General features: G+C 49.4%; 1 protein-coding gene across 7 annotated transcripts; it reads right to left on the bottom strand.

Moving 5' to 3' along the window:
• Positions 1-1,365: 1,365 nt before the first annotated feature.
• On the bottom strand, positions 1,366-20,261 carry LOC128313843 (Golgi SNAP receptor complex member 2-like). Of its 7 annotated transcripts, none has more exons than XM_053213998.1 (6): positions 18,879-19,429; positions 10,379-10,443; positions 8,509-8,617; positions 7,556-7,688; positions 5,010-5,150; positions 1,391-1,807 (listed from the first exon to the last, which is right to left on the bottom strand). In XM_053213998.1, exons 1-6 carry the CDS (start codon positions 18,971-18,973, stop codon positions 1,646-1,648), a joined length of 705 nt encoding a protein of 234 aa, XP_053069973.1. In that variant the 5' UTR covers positions 18,974-19,429; the 3' UTR covers positions 1,391-1,645. The 7 variants fall into 7 exon arrangements, with proteins under 7 accessions (XP_053069975.1, XP_053069977.1, XP_053069978.1 ...); XM_053213999.1 differs by lacking the exon at positions 18,879-19,429 and adding an exon at positions 16,757-16,843; XM_053213997.1 differs by lacking the exon at positions 18,879-19,429 and adding an exon at positions 16,499-16,741 and having other exon boundaries at positions 8,509-8,645.
• Between the last annotated feature and the right edge of the window lie 19 nt (positions 20,262-20,280).

Raw genomic sequence — 20,280 nt, 5'->3', positions numbered from 1 at the left:
AGAAGTCCTGAGAGTAGACCCCACTCATCCTCTCACCTCTCCCACCCTGAGACCCCGGCCAGACCTTTGCAGTCCTCGTGGCAAATGTTTTCCGAGTGACTCTTGTAATCAATGCACCGGTAGTGGCTGTTGATCTGGAAGATGCCATAGTCGAAGCTGCCGTCTGCATTTTCATTTACCTTTCATAGGTTGAAGTTGCTCTCCACAAAAGCCAGGCACAGCCCTTAGAACAGGGAGAAGAAGGTTTTTAGAGGGCTCTGAACTGAGGGACAAAGGATACGGAGGAGAAAGGGAGACGGGGAAGCAGAAGAAAGGAACAAGGCCTAAGAGGCTCGATGGGGCAAGCTGGCTGGAAACACCCATTAGCTTCTCCCCTCGCCCTTCGGTCCATCCACCTGGCCCTCAGTACCACCGCTCATCATCCCGCTGCCCATCCACATCTCCTGGACTTGATGATCGCTTACTGTGTGCCGTGACCCGTGCAAAACCCAGTGAGGGACATTTAGCTGGGTCAAAGGCAGCTGGTGCCTTAAGAGGGCCTATAGTACAAGAATGAAGACACACACCTTAAAGGACCATAAGACAAGATAAAACGAGAAGGACAGCACAAGACAGGTGTGTGCAAAACCTGGGCAGAAGGAAGCTAGCCCCACCATGGAGGAGGACGAAGCCTTTGCACTGCCTGCTCCCTCTGCCTGGAATGCTCTTCCCCAGACATTTGGGTGACCCGGTCCTTTGCCTCATTCAGTGCTGCTCAATGTCACCTCCTCAGAGAGGTATTCCTTGACTTCCCCTTCAAGGACAAGGTTACCCGCACTCCCCTGGCTTTATTCTGCTGCATAATATTTATCACCACCAGGAAGTGCTTCATATGTTTGTGTGTGTGTTTGGGACTCGCCTCTCCCCCTAGAATGCGAACACTGTGAAGGAAGGGGCTTTGTTGATGTCTCTGTCCCCAGCCCCTAAAACAGTTCCCGGTACATAGTAAGTGCTCAGTTAATAATTGTGGAAGGAATATAGAATGTTGGGAGGGGCTTCTCAGGGAGGGCTGCTTTTTGAACTTGGCTTCGAAAGATGAATGATGGAAAGATGGCCACATAGGGGGTGACCAGGAGCAGAAGAGGAATGGAAGGGAGGGGAGGGTGGGTGATGGGTATTGAGGAGGGCACCTTTTGGGATGAGCACTGGGTGTTGTATGGAAACCAATTTGACAATAAATTTCATATATTAAAAAAAAAAAAAGAAAGAAAGCCTTCCCTGGGCGAGCATCAGCTACGTGGACAAGAACAGCAAAACCATTCTTTCCCTCCCTCTTCTTTCTTCACCCCTTACCCTTACATCACTTCCACCCCTAGTGAGGGCGAGAGAGGGCGAGACAGAGTGAGAGCGAGAGGAGATACTCTCATTTGCTTAGGACCATGCATCTTGGTAGCATTCGCTTCCCCTCCAAGGTGTTACAGGAAACAGAGCAGGTCTGAAACTCCCGCTACGTTACAGATCACGATGACTCCCAGTGGTCTTCACAGTTAAGAAGGGCACACATTTAAGAAGGCAGCCTCTGGGCCCCCCTCTCTCTTTCACGCACACACACTCACACAGACTCTCGCACGGTGGGAACGACGCTCAGCCGCGGGGCGGGGCTGGCTCATGTCAGGTACTGCACCACGAGGAACATGACCACACAGGTGAGAAGCATGCCACCGATCATGAAGTACTTGTCCTGGAAAGCCCGCTTCTCAGTGAGCCGCATCACGGTGTTGGACAAGCCCAGCATGTTGGCAATGTCAAGGATCTTCTTCTGAGTCCCCTGGAGCGGACGAGAAAAGAAGGAAACACAAAGGTCAGCTCCTTTTGCCAAGGAATGGGACTTCTCCTAGAGACAGTCTCTTGGTCATACCTAAAAGCATAAGCAGCATCAATCCACTCTGTGGTCAAATGACTTTTGATCAAGGTACCGGAGCAAAGCAAGGAGGAAAGAAAAGCCTTTTCCACAAATGTGCAGGAATGATGGACCCTGGTACATATATATATCGTGGACATATATACATACATGTCTCATATGTACCATACACATGTCTGTAAGAAGATCCTCAGTTCCTATCATACACAAAAATTAATTTGAGATGGATCACAGAATTAAACATAAAGCTTCGAAAGGAAAACACAGCAGAATGAAACAACCCAGGTGTACATCCACCAGAGAATGGATAGACCACTTATAGTGTATCTGTACAATGGGATATACTACTTGGCAATAAAAAGGACCTAATTACCAACTTGCAACAGTATGAATGAGCCTGGAAAACATTCCTGAGAGGAAGAAGCCGCTCTTGGTAATACATTTATATGAAGTCCACTAACAGGCAAAGCTACTCTACAGTGAGATAAATCAGAACGGTGGTTGCCTGGAAGGAAGGCAGGCAGGCTGGCTGGCTGGGAAAGCATGAGGGATTGTCCGGGGGCAATGAGGATGGTCTACGTCTTGACAGCAGTGTGAGTCACAAAGGTATATGCATCTGTCAAAATTCAAGGACCCGCATGAATTAGATCCGTACGCCTACTGTATGTACGTTACACCTCAAGAGAAAATTTTAAAATGAGAATGTTTTACATATTTTTAAAAAAGGAAACCTCAGAAAACTTTTCCTCTGCTCCCTGACCCCAAAATCCTGGCTATCGGCCCGTTCACTGTGTGGAACACAGCGGGATTCTGCTGCGTCTAACGTGTGGGTCAATGTCCACGTTCGCGAGAGGGTCTGAAGCGGGTGACGTGGAATGACCGTCACCAACACAATGACCCCTTGTATACGTGCCATCAAGACCAAAAGAGTATTTTACTCCTAAATCAACAGCCCACAGCACTCAGCCTGCCCTTCCTCTCTGCTTTCCAATTTTTGTTCGTAAGAACACTTGACTGCTCACAAAGTGGCAAGTATAAACAGATGCTGGGCAGACCCCAACTCGCTTCCACACACGTGGCCCATCAGGATGGACGGCATCTAACCTCATGCCCCACGTTCAGTTTTTAAATGAACAACACATTAACGAGCAAGACAGAAGAGGCAGAAGTGAAAACAGCATGAGGCATCACGGACAGGCACTCGAACCCTGGGTTCAGCCCAGTGACGAACAAGCCTCCCCGGAAGAGATCTTTCAGGTCAAACTTGACCGTTGCCAGCGGAGGCCAGAGACATGTTTTTGCAACGACAGTGATGGTGAAATTTAGGCTCTTGCTAAAGATTCTGGTTAGCTCTGGGGCGCCTGGGTGGCTCAATCAGTTAAGTGTCCGCCTTGTGATCTCGGCTCAGGTCACGATCTCACACTTTGTGAGATCGAGCCCCACACCGGGCTCTGCGCTGACACCTCGGGGCCTGCTTGGGAGTCTGTCTCTCTCTGCTCCTCCCCTACTTGCACGCACACCCTAAGTAAATTATAAGTAAACTCTAAAAAAAAAAAAAAAAAGATTCTGCTTAGCTCTGAAGGCAGATTATTTCATCCCTGCATGTAATACAAGTACCCAGCTTCTAAAATCACCTGAAAATTAACATAAATTTCAAAAAATGTATTCCTTTCCAGCCACAAATTTCCCCCAGCCACGGCCCAGCAACTTCACTCCTTTTAATGGTTTAGGCAGGAGTGGGGTGGGAGGAGGATGGAGAGAATCAAGACCAAAAGGCGGGTAGGTAGCAGCGGGTGTACAGAGGAAACTGAATTAGAAACCTCACGTTCCGACCCCAACCGCCTCACTGGGCTGCCCTGCGCGTCCTTCCGGGGACAGCACAGGGGCAGATGCCGCTGAGACTCCGCAGTGATATCAGACTTTGATAGGAAGCGAACATTCGCTTCCGCAATAAGCTCTAACCCCCCACCGGGTCGACGTCAGTGCGACACGGGGAGGCTTGTCCTAAAAGGGTTTTACTGTTTTCCCGAGATATGGGCAATTTTCTAAAGAAAGGGCAGATTAATCATCACGTATCAGTTCAGATCACAGCAGGTGGCCGTTCAGAAAGAGGGGCACCCGCGAAGCTGTTGGAGACACACTTCCAGACCACCAGAAGCACCACGGCCGGCAGCAGGGCGTGAGGGTCACTTGCGGGCTGCCTGACCTTCTCCCTGCTGACGGCGGCAGGGGCTGTGCGGCAATGTACTGAAGTCCCGCGGGGCTGACGGGCTCAACGCGGTCCAACAAAAACTAAGATAAATCTCACGCTTCCGAGTGACTGTTTCTCACAGCTCAGTGGCTGGGAGTGCTGCGTTCACAGGGGACCACACCCTGATAATGGGCACAGCCCACACCCCATTATCCATTAGAGCTGATACAGGAAAAGGGCTGAGGCTGAAACATCGTGACTGACATCAGAATCTGTGTAATGTTTCTGTAAACCACTCCCAGGGGGTTTGAGCCTCGGCCAGTGGGGCGGGGCTTCTAGGAATACCTGGGACTACGGAGAGGGCAGCTGCTACGGGCCAGCCCAGATGCTCGAGAAGCCCTTCTGTGCCTGCGGCTAGTCAACCCAGGCAGCCCTCCGGCCCCGCCCACAGGGGCTCAGTTACGAGAGCACAAAAGGTCTCGGCTATCAGGTGGTCGGCAGGAGGGGCTCTCCGGGAAACCACGTGAGGGCGAGGGGCCACGTGTGGCCACGTGTGCCTTCTCAGAATCGTGCATTCTGTAATTTCGGCAGTTGTGGGATTTCTTGGTCTTAGTGGTGCCTATCGTAGCAGCCACTTTCATGGTAAGTTCAGTAAACGGAAAAAGACCCAGATACCAAGTGATGCCAAATTATGGTTCGTTGCAAGCACAAGTAGCAGCTGCGGGCAAAGGGAAGGTGGCCACTTGTGGACTCCTCGTACTTCAGCTCCAAAAGAAAGGACCCCAGACTCAGGGCTCTGTCTCACCACCAAAGTAACAAAACGCGAGGATACGTAACCAAGACGTCAACGCGGGTACCCAACTGGTGGATGAGGCCAGAACGAAGGGCCTCCTCCCTGTCCCCCAGAAAAGCCCCCACCTTCAAGGTCAGTCTCTGGGCCCTCAGTCCGTCCAGAATACTGTGCCCGCCTCCGATGAGGTCGTCCATGCCATGGTGAATTTTCTGGAGGGAGGAGTTGAAATGCAGCGAGCTATCCATTGGGATGGTCGTGTCAGAGTCCTGTGAAAGAGACGCAGGCACAGGATTAGCTCTGCCGCCTGGTCAGCTCCTGGGGTCCCAGAGGGTCTGACTGCTCTGCCTGTCGGCCAAGGCCAAGCCAGAGAGACAGCCAGATGCACACGGCCTGTGAATTCCTGCCTCTCCACCATGACCACCACTTAAGAAGGAACATCAGTCCTGCAAGGTCTTGCTGGGCTTCTCCTGAAGGCTTTCTCTGACTACTCCCCTATTAACTTTGCTTGTTCCAAATGTTCCTTTCCTTGGCTTTCCCTTAACACAGTATTACAGGTTTGCTTTTGTTCTGCAGCTGTTTTATCTACAGCTGTCACTGCACTTAGACGGAGTCTGACTAAGGACAAAGGAGACGAAGGCCTAATGGGTAGTCGGGATGGGACAATTCTCCTCAGCGGTCCAGAAAGGGCTGTAAAGAAATGAAGGAAGAAAAAAACTGACACCGATCAAGTACTTTCCACCCTGATGCCCATTACCCTAAGCTCACTTAATCCTTATCCTAACGTTATAACACAGTTACTGAACTATCCCCATTTTAGAGGTGAAGAAACTGAAGCTCAGAGAGGTCTAAGATCACACAGAGCTGTTCAGTCCAGTGGGGCCTGTATCTCACTACTGAGTGCAGAGCCGGCCCTCTTAACCATCCTGTGGGAAGAAACACTGAGACTGGTCTCAGGGCTCTAAGTTTACACCAGAAGCGGACTGGATACAGAAGGCAGTCAGGACTGGCCATAGTTCCCTTCTTTCCCGCCTCCCAACAATCGCACATTCTTCTGCCATGCACGGTCATTCTCCCCTCTTTCAATCACCACGAAGAGGTTCAACCACCTCTTCCTTGCTGCATACGTTCAGAATCACTTTTCATACACCTGCTCTCAGTGCCCCCTGCTAACACGGGAGCGTTTCGAGAAGCAGGCGGGGACCACAGCTTTTCACTTTTTCACAAGCTTTACTCTCAGCATCTTCAACAATGTTCTGCATACAGCTAATGCTCAGTGGGTCACAAGACTCCAGTGTTTGAACGAATCAAAGAGAGGCTTCTCTTCATTCGACAAGCGTTTATTGAGTGCCTTCTGTATACAAATCGTTCTTACCCTTCTGCCTGAAAGGGTAGACCTAATCGGGCATTATCACTCAGAAAAACATATCATAGTTCCAGCTCACAGAGTGACCGGCAAGAAGTTCATTTGGCAAAGTCAACTTGGATTAAGGGGCACTGCGTGCAGAGCACCGCACCGAGCTGATATGCAAACAAAAGAATTCTGAGCGACCATCCCTGACCTAAAAGAGGTTTGAGTACCCAATGCCATAGTGATCAAAAGCCCACACACCTTTTGGCGTGTTGTAGAGTTCATTACGCTTTTGAAAGGCAGCTATGAAAACTTGAAACTACCGGAAGGAAGGAAGGAAGGAAGGAAGGAAGGAAGGAAGGAAGGAAGGAAGGAAGACAGACAGCTGTGCCTACCACTATGCCTCCAACACGTCCTCATCACACTTCTGAATTGTTAATCAGTGTTACTTGACTGCTTACTCTAGAGAAGCAGAAACTACACAGGCACATTCTGAAACACTCAGGGAAATTTCCTGCAAGTGTGGACACAGCAGAGACTTAAGCATCTTGAAACGTGGGCTGATTTGAATTCTGATGGCAGGCTTAGAGAGCTAAGACCTCTTTAGAAAATGAACCTCTCTGTTAAAACAAAACAACCCAAAACCCACCTCACTTGGTGGAAATACATTATAAGGGACCTGAAAAAGGCCAGTGTGTCCTCTAGCCATCAACAGCCATGTGCAGGAATGGATCCTATTAAGACCGAGGGGCAGGGGCAAGGGTCTCCCAAAAACCAAACATGCACACCAACCAGGCCACTTTCGAACAGGCTCAAGTCAAGCAATCCATCCAAAACAAAAGACCTGTTAACAAATTCCTCCAAATTGCTGCTCAGATTTGGGGCAAAAACATTTTAAGGCATCTGACACGGGAACCACACACATACACAGCACGATGGCAAGTGCCTGCAGGCAGCTTTGAAATGCTGCCCCTCGTGACAAATGGTTTCAGTTCTCATCATCTATCTCTACCTGATCAGAAACCGTTTCCACCATGGGAACTTCCACCTCTCAGTCAAACCCAGGTCATTTTCACCCCTGCCCACTCCTTCACTTTAACTGCTTCCACTTCGGGTTTTCGTGTTAGAGAAGGAGGTTCCCTGTCTAGGTCTAGTGTCTGTGGCAAGGCACAAAGCCCACTGTTACTTCCAGTCGATCGGCTTCGGACACCCCCTACAAAGATGAAGCTCCAGGACCCGAGTTTCAGTGGCGACGAGCTGCCGAGTGTCTGTAGACACTGCCCCCCCACCCCCTCCCGCCCCCCAACCAGGAGCCTGGCTTACGTTAGTGGTGAAGGTTCGAGACAGAAGTTCCTCTCGCTGTCTCTCCTGCTGCTCCCTTGCGTATCGCCGATGCTGGAAGTTTCTGAGGGCAGTCTGCAGGTGCTGGACATCATACTTTAACTGGTCAACACGACTGGAATTGATGGAGACAGAGATTACATTCCAGAAACCCAGGGCCGCACATTCTGAGCGGCCAGCCTTCGTATTCAAGAAAGATGCTTCCTTACTTCTCCCTACACCACTGCATGCTGTCCCCACCAAAATGATCTGATTTTGATCACTGATGTTGAAAACAAAGAAGCGGCCTGTGGTTAAAGTACGGTTGTAGCACAAGAGATCCCAACAGCTTTACTTAAGCATCTGCTGGTCTCTGATTCTGGATGCATGACAGGGAACAGGTGACAGGAAGCAGGCTCAACGACCTCTCCCTGACCTGCCATGGATTATATCGCTTTTCAAGAAGGAGCCCAAGGGCACCTTTCGAGTAAAGCAACAACAAAGTTTCATAAGAACTTTTGGGAGCAGGGGCTGGGCTGGAGGTGGTGAGGGTTTTCATTTGAATTTCATGGCGGAGTATCAAATGTTAGATCAGTATTTCATTATAAATCGGCTGACTGAAGTGATTAAGGGCAAGATTTCATCTCAATCCAAGAATGCAGCAGGAACCAGAGGGCAGTGCACACCTCCCTGGCTGCTGGAGGCTTCAAGTAAGGCCACGGGTCTGGCCAGAAAAACGGTATTGGAGGCAAAATTTCAAAATGACCCAATGTAAGGAGACACAGGCTTCTGAGCCCCAAACCTCACAGGCTTTTTATTTTGAGGAAATATCACTGAAACGAAACCGTGCCCTTTAGGGGGACTTCATCTTCACAGAGTCTCAGTTTTTCAATGTGTAAATGGATTTTCAGAATATCTGACAGCCTCCCCTGGACAAGAGGCGTCACAACACTCACAGTTTGGCATTCTCTCTTTTGTTCGGGGGCTCCTTGCTGGACAGAATCTCCAGACGTTCTAGATGGCTGAATATCTGGTCAATGCTTGCTTGGATTTCGTTTTCTACTACTGCACAAAAGAGAAAAAAGAGTAATTGCTGGAAAAGAGACAGTGAGCTTAAATCAGAATGATACAATAAACATGTCTTTTTCCATATCCAATAAATTCAAAGAAACCCATTCGAGAAGGAGAAAAACGCATATCGTACCGAATAATGGAAAAAAATTCAAGTGATACTGATTCTGTAAATGTCGCTCTAAACACACACACGCATACATACATGTAGCTGTTAATGTCATAGCCATGCCAATTGTTTAAAAAGCTACAGATAAATCTGCAGAAATACATTTCCTGCCTTTAGAAAATAAAATGAATATTTGGGTTGTCCAAATAAAATATTTTAAGCAAAATGCAGTATCTTCTGAAACAGAATGAGGTCTCTTTTCCTTTGAGATTATTCTCAGATACGAGTTAGAAATATCTAGTAAGAAGGCTGCCAATTGAATTCCCTACAGTAATGAGGTTAAAAGAAAAAAAAGCACAAAGGGGAAGATTAGTGTGTGAAACACAGGGAAGAGCTCCCTTGAGGCTTTCCATAAGGACGGGCAGGCTGATGCTGGAGTCCCCAAAATAGACTGAATATCACTAGGAAAGGCCCAGGAAAGAATCCACAGAGGTAAAGATATGATAAATACAGTCATTTTCCTTATCCCTCTTGATAAACAGTCAACATGGCCTCTTTTCCATTTCTAATCATGTGACAGTGAGACTGCTGGGAAGGCAAACAAAGCAGATGGATAGGAACTAAACCGCGTACAAAAAGGGCACCCAGGGGGGCGTCTGGGTGGCTCAGTCGGTTAAGCATCCGACTGTGCCCGACTGCTGATTTCAGCACAGGTTGCGGTCTCACGGTTCGTGGGATCGAGCCCCACACCAGGGTCTCTGACAGCTCAGAGCCTGTTTGGGATTCTCTCTCTCTCCCTCTCTCTCTGCCCCTCCCCTACGTGTGTGCTCTCTCTCTCTCAAATAAATAAACAAACAAACAAACAAACAAACATTAACAACAACAACAACAAAAAAGGTACCCAGATTGCTTCTTGCCCAATAAAGACACAACAGTAAAGAAGCAATGTGACCCTCCTAGGCCAACCTGCAGCAGCTAACATATGCATTCTAGATTAGAACAGGGAGGGGCACAGAATCCAGAAAAGAGATGCTTTTGACGCTCCAAAAAGGAGGCATGAGCAAACAGAAAAGGGCATAGCGACAGCCAAGCGGGGAGGTGAACGGGTGGCTTCAGCAACGTGTGGGTAACCAGTGGCATCTGTTGTGGCCAGCTCAGAGAAAGGACCTTTTCTGGCCAACAGAAAACTGTAAAACAAAAAGCAGCACTCTTCTCAAATGAAACCACACTGTGGGAACTACACTAATTAATATTGCTATTCGTTTCTAAATAATCCTCCTAAAAAGCCACAGTTCTCAGCTCAGAAGAAATGACCAATTCCAGTTAAACATCTCTGAATTTGTACGGAGTACATTCCTCCCAGGGCTCGGTAATTAGATTAAGACAGAGGAGAGGAGGTCCATTCCCATAGGGCCCTGTCAGGGTGAGTTGAGGGGTAATGGGGGATAAGGCCTGTGGGATTCCACGGGGCGCAATGAGAGAAGTCAGAGGCTTTGCCAGAGGGTTTTTCTGTCCACCCCTAACAACACAACTCCTTCGGCATGGAATCATTAAGCCCCTGAGGCAGCAAGGCGGTCAGGAAACCCAGCCCATTAGCATCGTGTCATCAGGAGAAAGGACTCTGGTCTCCATAGTTAATTACTCACAGTGCAGAGACTGCTTGTCCGCGGTCTCCAGGCGTCCCATGTGAGACTGGATCTCGTGGACCTGCCTATCAAAGGAAGAGAGAGGAAATGAGTGAGACAGGAGTCATCGACAGTGCTTCGGTCAGGAAAGACAAATTTTCTGATGCCAACGTGTAACTGATTTAAATCGACAGCATCACTGAACTGTAAACTTTGTTAAGTGGCACTTTAGGCCACATGTTTTGGCCCGGTTTCTAATATTTTACCATGAATATTAATAAGAACACTAACAGGCGGCGCTTACTAAGTGCCTGCCACATCGGAGACATTCTGCAAAGTCAATAACCCTATGCGGAAAGGACCATTATCATCTTCGTTTTATAAATAAGACAACCGAAGCCCAGAAAGGTTATGTAACTTGTTCAAGGTCACACAGCAAGTGATAAACCTCAATCCGGACCCAGCCAATCCCACTCTCTGTTCTTTGACCCGATGTGCTGAGCGCTGGTCTGTACTAGGGAGAGTCAAAGGGCAAGAAAGATATAATCCTTGTCCTTGAGAAACAATGTCATTAGGAACGACAGGCCAGAGAGACATGACAAGTCCCAAGAAGATTTAGGGGAACATCACTACATGTAAGTGTAAACAAAAAGGAAGCCGAGGGGCTCCGCGCAGTGGCGTGGTGCCAAGGAAACGTAAGAAAATAAGAGTAAAAGCTGGCGGAACCCGGTGGCGTCAAGTGAGTTCTAAAGAGCACTCTGAAGACGGAAGCTTGACCTGATGAGGGAAGAGATGAAGAAAAGGATCGGCAAAAAGGCACGTGGATTACAAGCAGGTGGGCCTGCCCGGAAGCGAGTAGGGGTCGGAGGGGAGAAGGGATGAGGCGCTCAGTGCGAGAAAACTATCAGAGGAAGGTCCTGAAGGACGGGGATGTCCCGTCCGGTAAAGGCCTTTCCCTGGCAATCCCAGGCGAGTGCCACCTCATTGGGAAATGCGACACCGCACCCTGGCTCCCCAGCGTGGTCTCAGATGGCGGGCCCTAGCGTGCTCTCCGGAGGCTCCTCGGGGCTTGACCAAGGTCACCCCCAGAGCCCTTCCTAGCAGTCGTCTGCGATCAGTTCTGGAATACTGCCTATGCTACCCCAACAACGGGCTCCTGGTGCTTCCGGTCTCTCACATCACAGCCACAGGAAAGCAGTCTGCTGAGCAACTATATCACCTCCAACCCTTGAGGGAAAGGTCAGCAACCAGCCTCCACCATGAGCACCGCAATCTGTGAACCCAAATTTACCAATGCAAGCCAGAAGCCCAAACTGGGTTTCAACTCTGTCTTGTCTTTTCCAGGGCTTTCCTGCGGACTCTAAACATGACCCACGGCACCAGAAGCAAGGCCAGCGCTCTACTGAGTCTGAGCGCACCTGGGTAAGACCCACGGCCCTGAAAGGAAACTAGAAATCACCACTAGAGATGGAGGGACCAGACTGCTCCTCCGGTAAGATAGGTCCTGATAGTGTAGAATGAGGGCACGTGGAGGTACGGAGGTAGATGGAGGAACACAGCTTGAGTTAACCAACATCTGGGTCAGGGTAACCACAGAGACAGCAAGAGGACTGCACGGCGACGCCGATGGGAAGAGAATTAGGATTTTCCCGAAGGCCTGCACGTAGGCCGTGAGGTAAGTTGTCAATGGCAGCTTCATAGAGCAAATGTGAAAATTAGCAGTATCGACAGGAACGGGAACAGAAGAAAAAAAGGGAGGGGGGCAGGGGGCAAAGAGTATCCAAGACAACTCTGAATCAAGTATGAGAGGGATGACCTGGTCCACCTGCTATGAGGACTTATGACAAAGCCATAATAACAACACAAAACCAAACAAAACAACATCATTGCAGTGCGGAGACGACAAACCCTAACCCTGACCCAGGAGCAAAGAATAGAGTCCAGACACAAAAAGAAACGCAAGATGGTTTAAAGCCCAAATGTAAAAGGCAAGGCTTTAAACTTTTCTGGAGAAAATACAGGAATGCATACTATGACTTCAGGTTGAAGAAGAATTTCCTAAACAAGGCAAAAAACAATACTGTCCCCCAAACCACACACACCACAAGACTCGTCAATTTGACTACATTAAAACAAAACACCTGTCTACACCAAAGACGCTCTAAAAAAATAAAATAAAAAGACAGGCAGAGACTGGAAGATACCCGCGGCAGATAAGAAAGGACTAATGTCTAGAGTATATTAAAAAATGCTGCAAATCAACAGGAAAAGTCAAAGCACTTTTGTAAAATGGGCAAAGAGCAAATGACAGAAAAGAAAACCCAAACATATCTATATCTATATCTATTATTCCACTTGACTAGTAATCAGAAGAATGCAAAGTCAAAATAATGAGATAGTACATTTCTCCCATGGATTGACAAATACTTTAAACTTTAAGGACGAGAGCTTCATGGCAGGCTAAATAATGGTACCCAAGGGATGCTAGCCAAGATTTCCAGCATTCTACCACAGGACTGCCTTCAGCTCTACGTTTTGTTCAAGATTTTTAACAAACCAACTTACGTTGATGACATTTGCACATCACTCTGTGCTATAATGAGCCTAGGTTAGGATGTTGTACCACAAAACAAATAGTGATATTTTCATTTAGGCTAAAATAGTAAAATTAAATTTGTCAGGGATGAAAAGCATTCCCACTTAAGACTTTTTTAAAAAGTCCCCAATGTACAATATCAAGTGGCATTCCATCCTGGGAGCTGTCTGTTAAAGGCCCCTATTAAAGACTTCCCCTGACGGAAGATGGATGAAGAGGATGACCGGGAAAGAGTCTAGAAGTCAAGTCATGAAGAGGAATGGTCAAAAGAGCTAGTGATAATAAGCCTCTGAGAAGAGAAGAGAAGAGAAGAGAAGAGAAGAGAAGAGAAGAGAAGAGAAGAGAAGAGAAGAGAAAAGAGAAAAGAAAAGAGAAAAAAGAAAAGAGGAAAAAAAAACCTCCATTAAAATGGGGCAGCTGGTGCTTTTCAAATACGTAGAGCTGACATACAGGCAGAGGAATGGGCTCATTCTCCACTGCGGCTCCTGAAGGGAGAGCCAGAACCAAGAGCCCCATTCAAGAGGGTAGCTTTCAGCTCAACCTGCCCCTCCCCACAAAAACCCCAGAATAATTATGAACTCTCTCTCTTCAAGCAAAGGAAGAAGGGGGGCGCCTGGGTGGCTCAGTCAGTTGAGCGTCGACTCTTGGTAGGCTCAGGTCATGATCTCATGGTTCATGGGTTCGAGCCCCGTGTCGGGCGGGCTCTGCGCTGACAGCTGGGAGCCTGCTTGGGGTTCTCCCTCTCTCTGCGCACCCCGCCCCCCCAACTCGTGTTCTTTCTCTCTCTAAACTTAAAAAAAAGAAAAAAGAAAAAAAAGGAAGAAGAAAAAGAGCTCCTGCATGTTTAAACACAGGGTACATGAACTGCTTCGGGTTTTATAAAGGGTCTTCCTGACTACAGGGAGTTGGAATGGAAGATTTTGCCAGTCCCTTCCAATTTTTAAAGTCTATGAGGACAGGGTGAGAGATGATGGCAACACTCACCCTATAAACACCCTTCAGGTGGCTTATACCGTTTTCTAAGCCACAATGGACAAACTTTAAAGTTGCAGGGAAACAATACTGACTTCTCCCACCTAAGCTCCGAATGCTCTGAATGAACTAGAAGAGATACGGCCAAGAAAATGATTCCAATCTCTACATTTCATGCCTGGGAGGAAATCAAATGCAAAACAACAAAGCAAGCAGGCATGGCATAGGGGGGACTACTATGTGGCAAGTCTGTTTTAAACCGAACTGGGAATTCAGACAACACACTTGAAGCCAATAAGGAACAGGTGATGCACAGGCAGGACTTGGGGCGGGCGGAGTGGGGGGGGGGGGGGGGGAGGTGGACACTAGAAACCAGAAGTCTTAGCCCTGTCCAACATGGGGTCCGTGGTGGGCTTAGGTAATGACATCACCAAGCAGAGAGACCTAATAGTAAGAAAACAAGGTCACTGTTGCTGACTAAAAACAAACAAACAAACAAACAAACAAATCCAGTCTGTAGAAATGAAATTGCTTTTTAAAAGTCCATGGAACTACTCTCATCCTTTCATATACACCTATTTTGTATCCATGCTGCCTCTGACCCCTACGAGCAGGGAACAGTTTTAGAGTTAAAAGATACTGGTTGCAAGTTCTGGTCCCACTATGGACTGGCTGAGGAACCAGGAACAAGCCATTTAACTCCTTGGTGCCTCAGTCTCCGATAAAACAGGGTACACACATGAATCAATAATCACAACTATTTAAAGGCTCATAGATCCAAATGCAATATGAAATTGCTGTGTAACCTTTACGGCATCATACAAACATTTGTGGTTGTTTTTGCTTTACTTAAAAGTAGTGGGAACCATCTGGTCATTTTCACCTCACCCACCTTGCCGCTTCTACATTTAGCCTCTCACCAGAAGGCAAAATCAAACAAAGGAAAAACTGGTCTTCAGATAAGGTAACAGTTTTCACACCCAGCTGCTCACCAAAATCACTTGGAGAGCTTGTTAAAAATAGAGCTTCTTGTGCTCCAGACCTACTGAATCGGAAGCTCTAGGGATAGAGGGACCTAGGTGGCTTAGTCGGCTAAGTGTCCGGCTTCAGCTCAGGTCATGATCCCACGATTCGTGGGTTCGAGCCCCGCTTTGGGCTCTGTGCTGACAGCTTGGAGCCTAGAGCCTGCTTCGGACTCTGTAGCTCCCTCTCTCTCTCTCCCCCTCCCCCACTCACACTCTAATTCTCAAAAATAAATATTTTTTTAAAAATTAAAACCGCAAAGAATCTCTAGAGATAATAAGGTCCAGGGCACTGAGTGATCCTAGACTATACAGGGGACAAATATAGACACCTCTACAACCACTTGAATATCAAAAATAGAAGCCTGGCCACTTATTCATCTATAAAGTTCATCCTAATGCAGTATTACTTAAGCATAAAATGTTTATTCTGATTTTCACCTCCCCTCCCTCCCCCACTCATTGCTCAGGCAGTTAAGGAGTTTTCAAGATACAGAACTTTCAAGTACTGATTTCATTCCAACGTACTGTCAGGGACATGGCCAGAGATAACCACAAAGTGGGTTCAAAGTTCCAGTAAAATTAAGATGCTCAGTTACTGTTGTGTCAATTCAGCCTCAATCATTAATTTCTGCAACTGCAAAAGTTAATTGCTGACGCTCGCAGGATTGTGTGTTTCCTTTTAAGACACTCAATCATCAGTATCATGAAGCTGAAAGGAGCCTCAAAGTTTATGAGCTCCAAACTAACATTTTATAGATCAGAAAAAGAAGTCTAGAACCAGAACTCCCAGGACTGGTTCAATACTTCAGGGGAAAGACACACTAAAAGATCTGTCCTTTCTTAGTAACACAAAAATAATTCTATTTCATTCCTTTTCCAGTGGACTCACAGGTCTGATTATCTAAGTTCCCTCATATATATAGATATAAAAATTTTTTCCTAAAGTAGTCTCCACGCCCAGCTTGAAGCTTAACGCAGGGCTTGAACTCACCACCCAGAGATCAAGCCGTGAGCTGAGATCAAGAGTCAGATGTCCAACCGACTGAGCCACACAGGCGACCCGTCCCTTCTTATACTTTTTATATGAGAATAGGGCTCCCAGGGTAAGAGCAAATTCTGTCGTTTTAAAACTGTTACCAAGTAGGTTTTATATCTGCACTCAAACCAAACACTTCATCATTATGGTCTCTGGTATAAACCAAATCAAAAGAAAAGGGAAAAAAGTGTAGCAGCAACAACAGATTAGTGTCAATCAAGAGTTGGGGCCGACGTCATTTAGGAGCTGTGAGTTACAATGAAACTTATTCTGACGACCTTAGCTCAATGATGGATCTTTCTAAACTAAAGAAGATTCCGTTTGTATTGTTCCTTTACACTCCATCCAATCCTGCCACACCTTAGATTTTTTTCGGACGTCCCTGGGCTCTCCAAGTGAATAGTAAACTAGGTGTAGGGGCCCTGACTCCCACCATCTCTACCAACCCAGAGCAGTGAGTTGGCAGGTGCTGGACAAACAATTATCATCTGTAAGTGTGACTTTCCCTTCACCTAGTCTACTTAGCAGGTAGTCGCGGCCTCGAAGATCCCATGAGCCGTCCGGCCCAACGTCCCCACGCATCAGGCCGGACCCTCCATCCGCCGCCGACTTGGGCATCCCGCCAGAGACAGAACTTCCGAGCCGCCCCCGGCAGCGCCCCGGCGGAAGGACTCGGCCTCCACACTGGCGGGCGCCCGAGGCCCCAGCCAGGGGAGCCGGCCTCGCCCAGCCTGGCTGCGCCCCCGCCCGTGCCCCGACGCGGCCCTCACTTGTGCGTTTGCTGGTACAGCGGCTCCATGTCGCCAGCCCCGCCGGGTCCGGCCCTGGCTTCCTTGGAACACGTCCTCACGGCCCCCCTTCCGGCTTCCGGTCGCAGGACCCGCCCCCTCCTGCCGGCCAGGGCTGCCCCGGCGCGCGCCCTGCCGGTGGTGATGGAGACAGAAGAGGAGGGCGACGGGAGAAGAGGCCCGGACAAAAAGGCTAAGGGTAGTCAGAGGCACTGCCGCAGATCGGGGACGAGGAAGCATAGTTGTGGGTAGGGGGGCGGGCTTCGGCATCGAGTCAGGCGTTGACAAGGGCAGTCGGAGAAGTAGGGACGTGAGGTCCTCAGAGCAAAGCTGCAGGAGAGCTGGTGGACACCTGCCATTCCCCAGCGGAGGCAGCCTGGGGGGGCTGTTCTCGCTCTGCTTCCAGTAAACTGCTCAGTTGTGGGTCTGGAGCTTGCGCTCCGCTGGGCTCCTGTGCGCAAGCATGTCCTATGTCAAATATGTCCGGTTACTACCCGCCCCCCCCCCCCCATTTATCCTTCCATTAAACTCCCAATGAATGAGTGGTAACCTTGTCTCCTGTGCTGTGGGGAAACTGGGTTCCTCTTGCCCTCAAGAGAGGTCGCGGTCTAGGAAAGGAAGTGAGATAAGGGTACAAATAAACAGCTGCTTTTTTTTTTATTTTTTTTCAACGTTTTTTTATTTATTTTGGGACAGAGAGAGACAGAGCATGAACGGGGGAGGGGCAGAGAGAGAGGGAGACACAGAATCAGAAACAGGATCCAGGCTCCGAGCCTTCAGCCCAAGGGGAGGCTGAGAAACGGAGCTCCTTGCGTCCCCGCCTCGAACCAGAAGGCTGTCACCCTCTCCTGCGCGGGGACTAAAAGTTCCACACCCAGAAAACGGCGAGGGGTCACTGTCTCTCTGTGCAACCTCAGCGCACTCGCTGGCTCTCCCTACCAGTCCTGCATTCACTGGTGCTCTTATCCAGCAGGGCCCAGTGGGTGTGAATAACTCAGCTCTCAAGGCAAGAACGACGCCTCAGTGCATATTTGAAAAGCCAAATCAAGTACACCGGGCTCCGGGGCAGGTGTCGGACTTGGCCTCCCTCGGGCCCAGAAAGCCTTTCTTTCTCCAAACAGCCCCTGCCACCTGGCCTGCCCCGCCCCGCCCCCACCTCTAGCCCAGCAAAGCCACATGCTGACACTGCCTCCCAGCGCCCTGCTGGCCCAGCCTGACTGGCTCTAGGCCACTCATCCGAGGAACTGAGACAGCGAGGTGGTCCCCCCTCAAAAATCCCTGAGTCCTTCCTCCTTTGGTCTCCCTTATTCCCCCCGCATCCTTTCCTACTCTGCTCTCCTGCTCCAACGTGGTTGGGAACCCTCAGTTCCAGTCCCCCCCCCCCCCCCCCGCAACCTCTCTTTGCTGGGTGTCCGGGGAGGGAAGGGCTGCTGGGCCCAATGGAGAGGAGTGCGCGCGCGCGTGCGCCTGCCTGGGGGACCTCCACGTGGCCGAGCACCGCGGGGTGCTGGCAGCGCCCCTCTTCCCTCCTTGCACGCCCCAGAGCTCTCTCTGTTCTTCCCTCGTATGGGGCCTTCATTCAGGGCCTGAGCGCACCGTTCCTTCCATCTGTAACACTCTTTCCTGAGTCTTCCCCTTTCTAACTCTGACTCATTCTCCAAGGCTCATCTTATATGTACATTCCTCCAGGAAGTCTTCCCGGCTCTGCCCTCCTCCACTCTGGATTAGAGGGCTCACCTCTGTACTTCCAGGCATCCTGCCTCCCTTCTAGCTCCCTCTAGGCTGTTGTAGCAGCTCTACAGGCTGTTGTAGCTCTAGGCTTACTCATCTGCCTTCCCTGTGAGAGGGTAGGACCGGGTCTACCTTGCTCAGTGTGGAGCTCACAAAGCTGGCTCAGTGCTGAGCACTTGGTATGTTCTCAGTAAATAACTGTTAGATGAACGAGTAAATGAATACATGAACAAATAAAAACCATTCCCAAAGCTTGCGGTAATTTCCCCAACCTAGTGGGAAGGTGATTTCTGCTCGGCCCTGGCATTTTTCCTAAGGGGGCGTCTTGGGTGGGCACTAGCTGCATGCGTGTGTGTGTGTCCGGGACGCTCACCTCTTGCTCAGCTCCTTCAGGGCCCCACTTCCGCACAGGCCCAGGTAATCCCCCAGAAGCTTCAGCTGCTCCCGTCTCCTCCGGATGAGGCGCATCTGCTCCACATGCTCGTACAGCGAGGCATTCACCAGCTGCAGGTTGATGAGGAGCTGGGCCCGGATCTGCGTCAGGAACTTCAGAGCCTGCCGGCAGATCTGGGGACACCACCAGACGGCAGACGGTGGCGGTTGGGGGGGGGGGGACAGAATGGCCGTTCGGTAAGCATCTCTGCGACAGGCACAGTATTACCCACCCACTCACCCGCCCTGCCACCACCGTCCAAGGGAAGCGGTGCCATCTTCATTATACAGATGAGGAAACGGAGGACCAGAGATGAAGTGACCGGGCCTAGGTCCACAGCTCATAAAAGTCAAGATCTGAACCCAGTTGCCCTAACTCCCAAACCTACTCTCCCTCCCAGGCACTAGCTGCGGTCCCTCCCCGGCCACGTTGGGTCAATGCCCCTCTCCCCCTGGGCCTACAGATCCTTCCCACTATTTCCTGTCTTCCCAGCCCCCGTTTTCCTGCCTAACAGAAACAGGCACTGCCCCAGCACCGACCCAGGAACCAGGTGACTGAGTCAGGCTCCAGCCACAGGAAACTACAGATCAGACACAGCTTAACAAGGTTTCCCGAGCGCCCCCGCCCCAAGCTCTGGCCAGCAGCACCAACCAGGGCTCCCCCAAGTCCCCGTGTGGAGGGGAGCGATCAATCCCAGCCTCTCCCACTGACAGGGTGTTACAGGTTCTACCTTCGGCCCTGACCCTAATGCCAAAGCCGGTTACTGAGCGCCTACTATTTGCCCGACGGTGGGCTGCGGATCTCAACCATATCCTTTCTTCGGGCTGATGGCAATTCAATGGAGGAGGTGTCACCACCCCCATTTTACAGATGAGTAAATGGGGGCTCAGAGAAGCTAAAGTGGCTTATCCAATCTACCTGCAGAAAGCAGAGCCCGGGTCTAAACTGAGGTGTTGTCTCTGCACACTTGGCTGCCTCATTAACTACCAAGAAGCTTCTCTCCCCTTCAGTCTCCTCCTTGGTGTAATAAGAAGGCCGGAGGATCTGAGATGGTCTCCACCATCAACTACCATGCAGTGGTTAGGAGTCGGGCTTTCAAGTCAGAATTGAATTTGAATCCTGGCTCTACCACTGCCTACCAGTAGGACCTTGTGACACTTATTTAACCTCTGTGACTCAGTTTCCTTGTCTATAAAGTGGGGAAAAGAAAAGCATCTCTTACGGAGTTATTTTGAGTTTAGGTTAAAATAATAATAATAATAATAATAATAATAATAATAATAATAATGCAGGGGCGCCTGGGTGGCTCAGTCGGTTAAGCGTCCGACTTCGGCTCAGGTCA

Source organism: Acinonyx jubatus, unplaced genomic scaffold (genome assembly GCF_027475565.1).
Source record: "Acinonyx jubatus isolate Ajub_Pintada_27869175 unplaced genomic scaffold, VMU_Ajub_asm_v1.0 scaffold_88, whole genome shotgun sequence".
In the NCBI taxonomy this organism is placed as follows: Eukaryota; Metazoa; Chordata; class Mammalia; order Carnivora; family Felidae; genus Acinonyx; species Acinonyx jubatus.
Note: the sequence above shows the minus strand (reverse complement) of the source record. Positions and strands in the feature narration are given on the sequence as shown.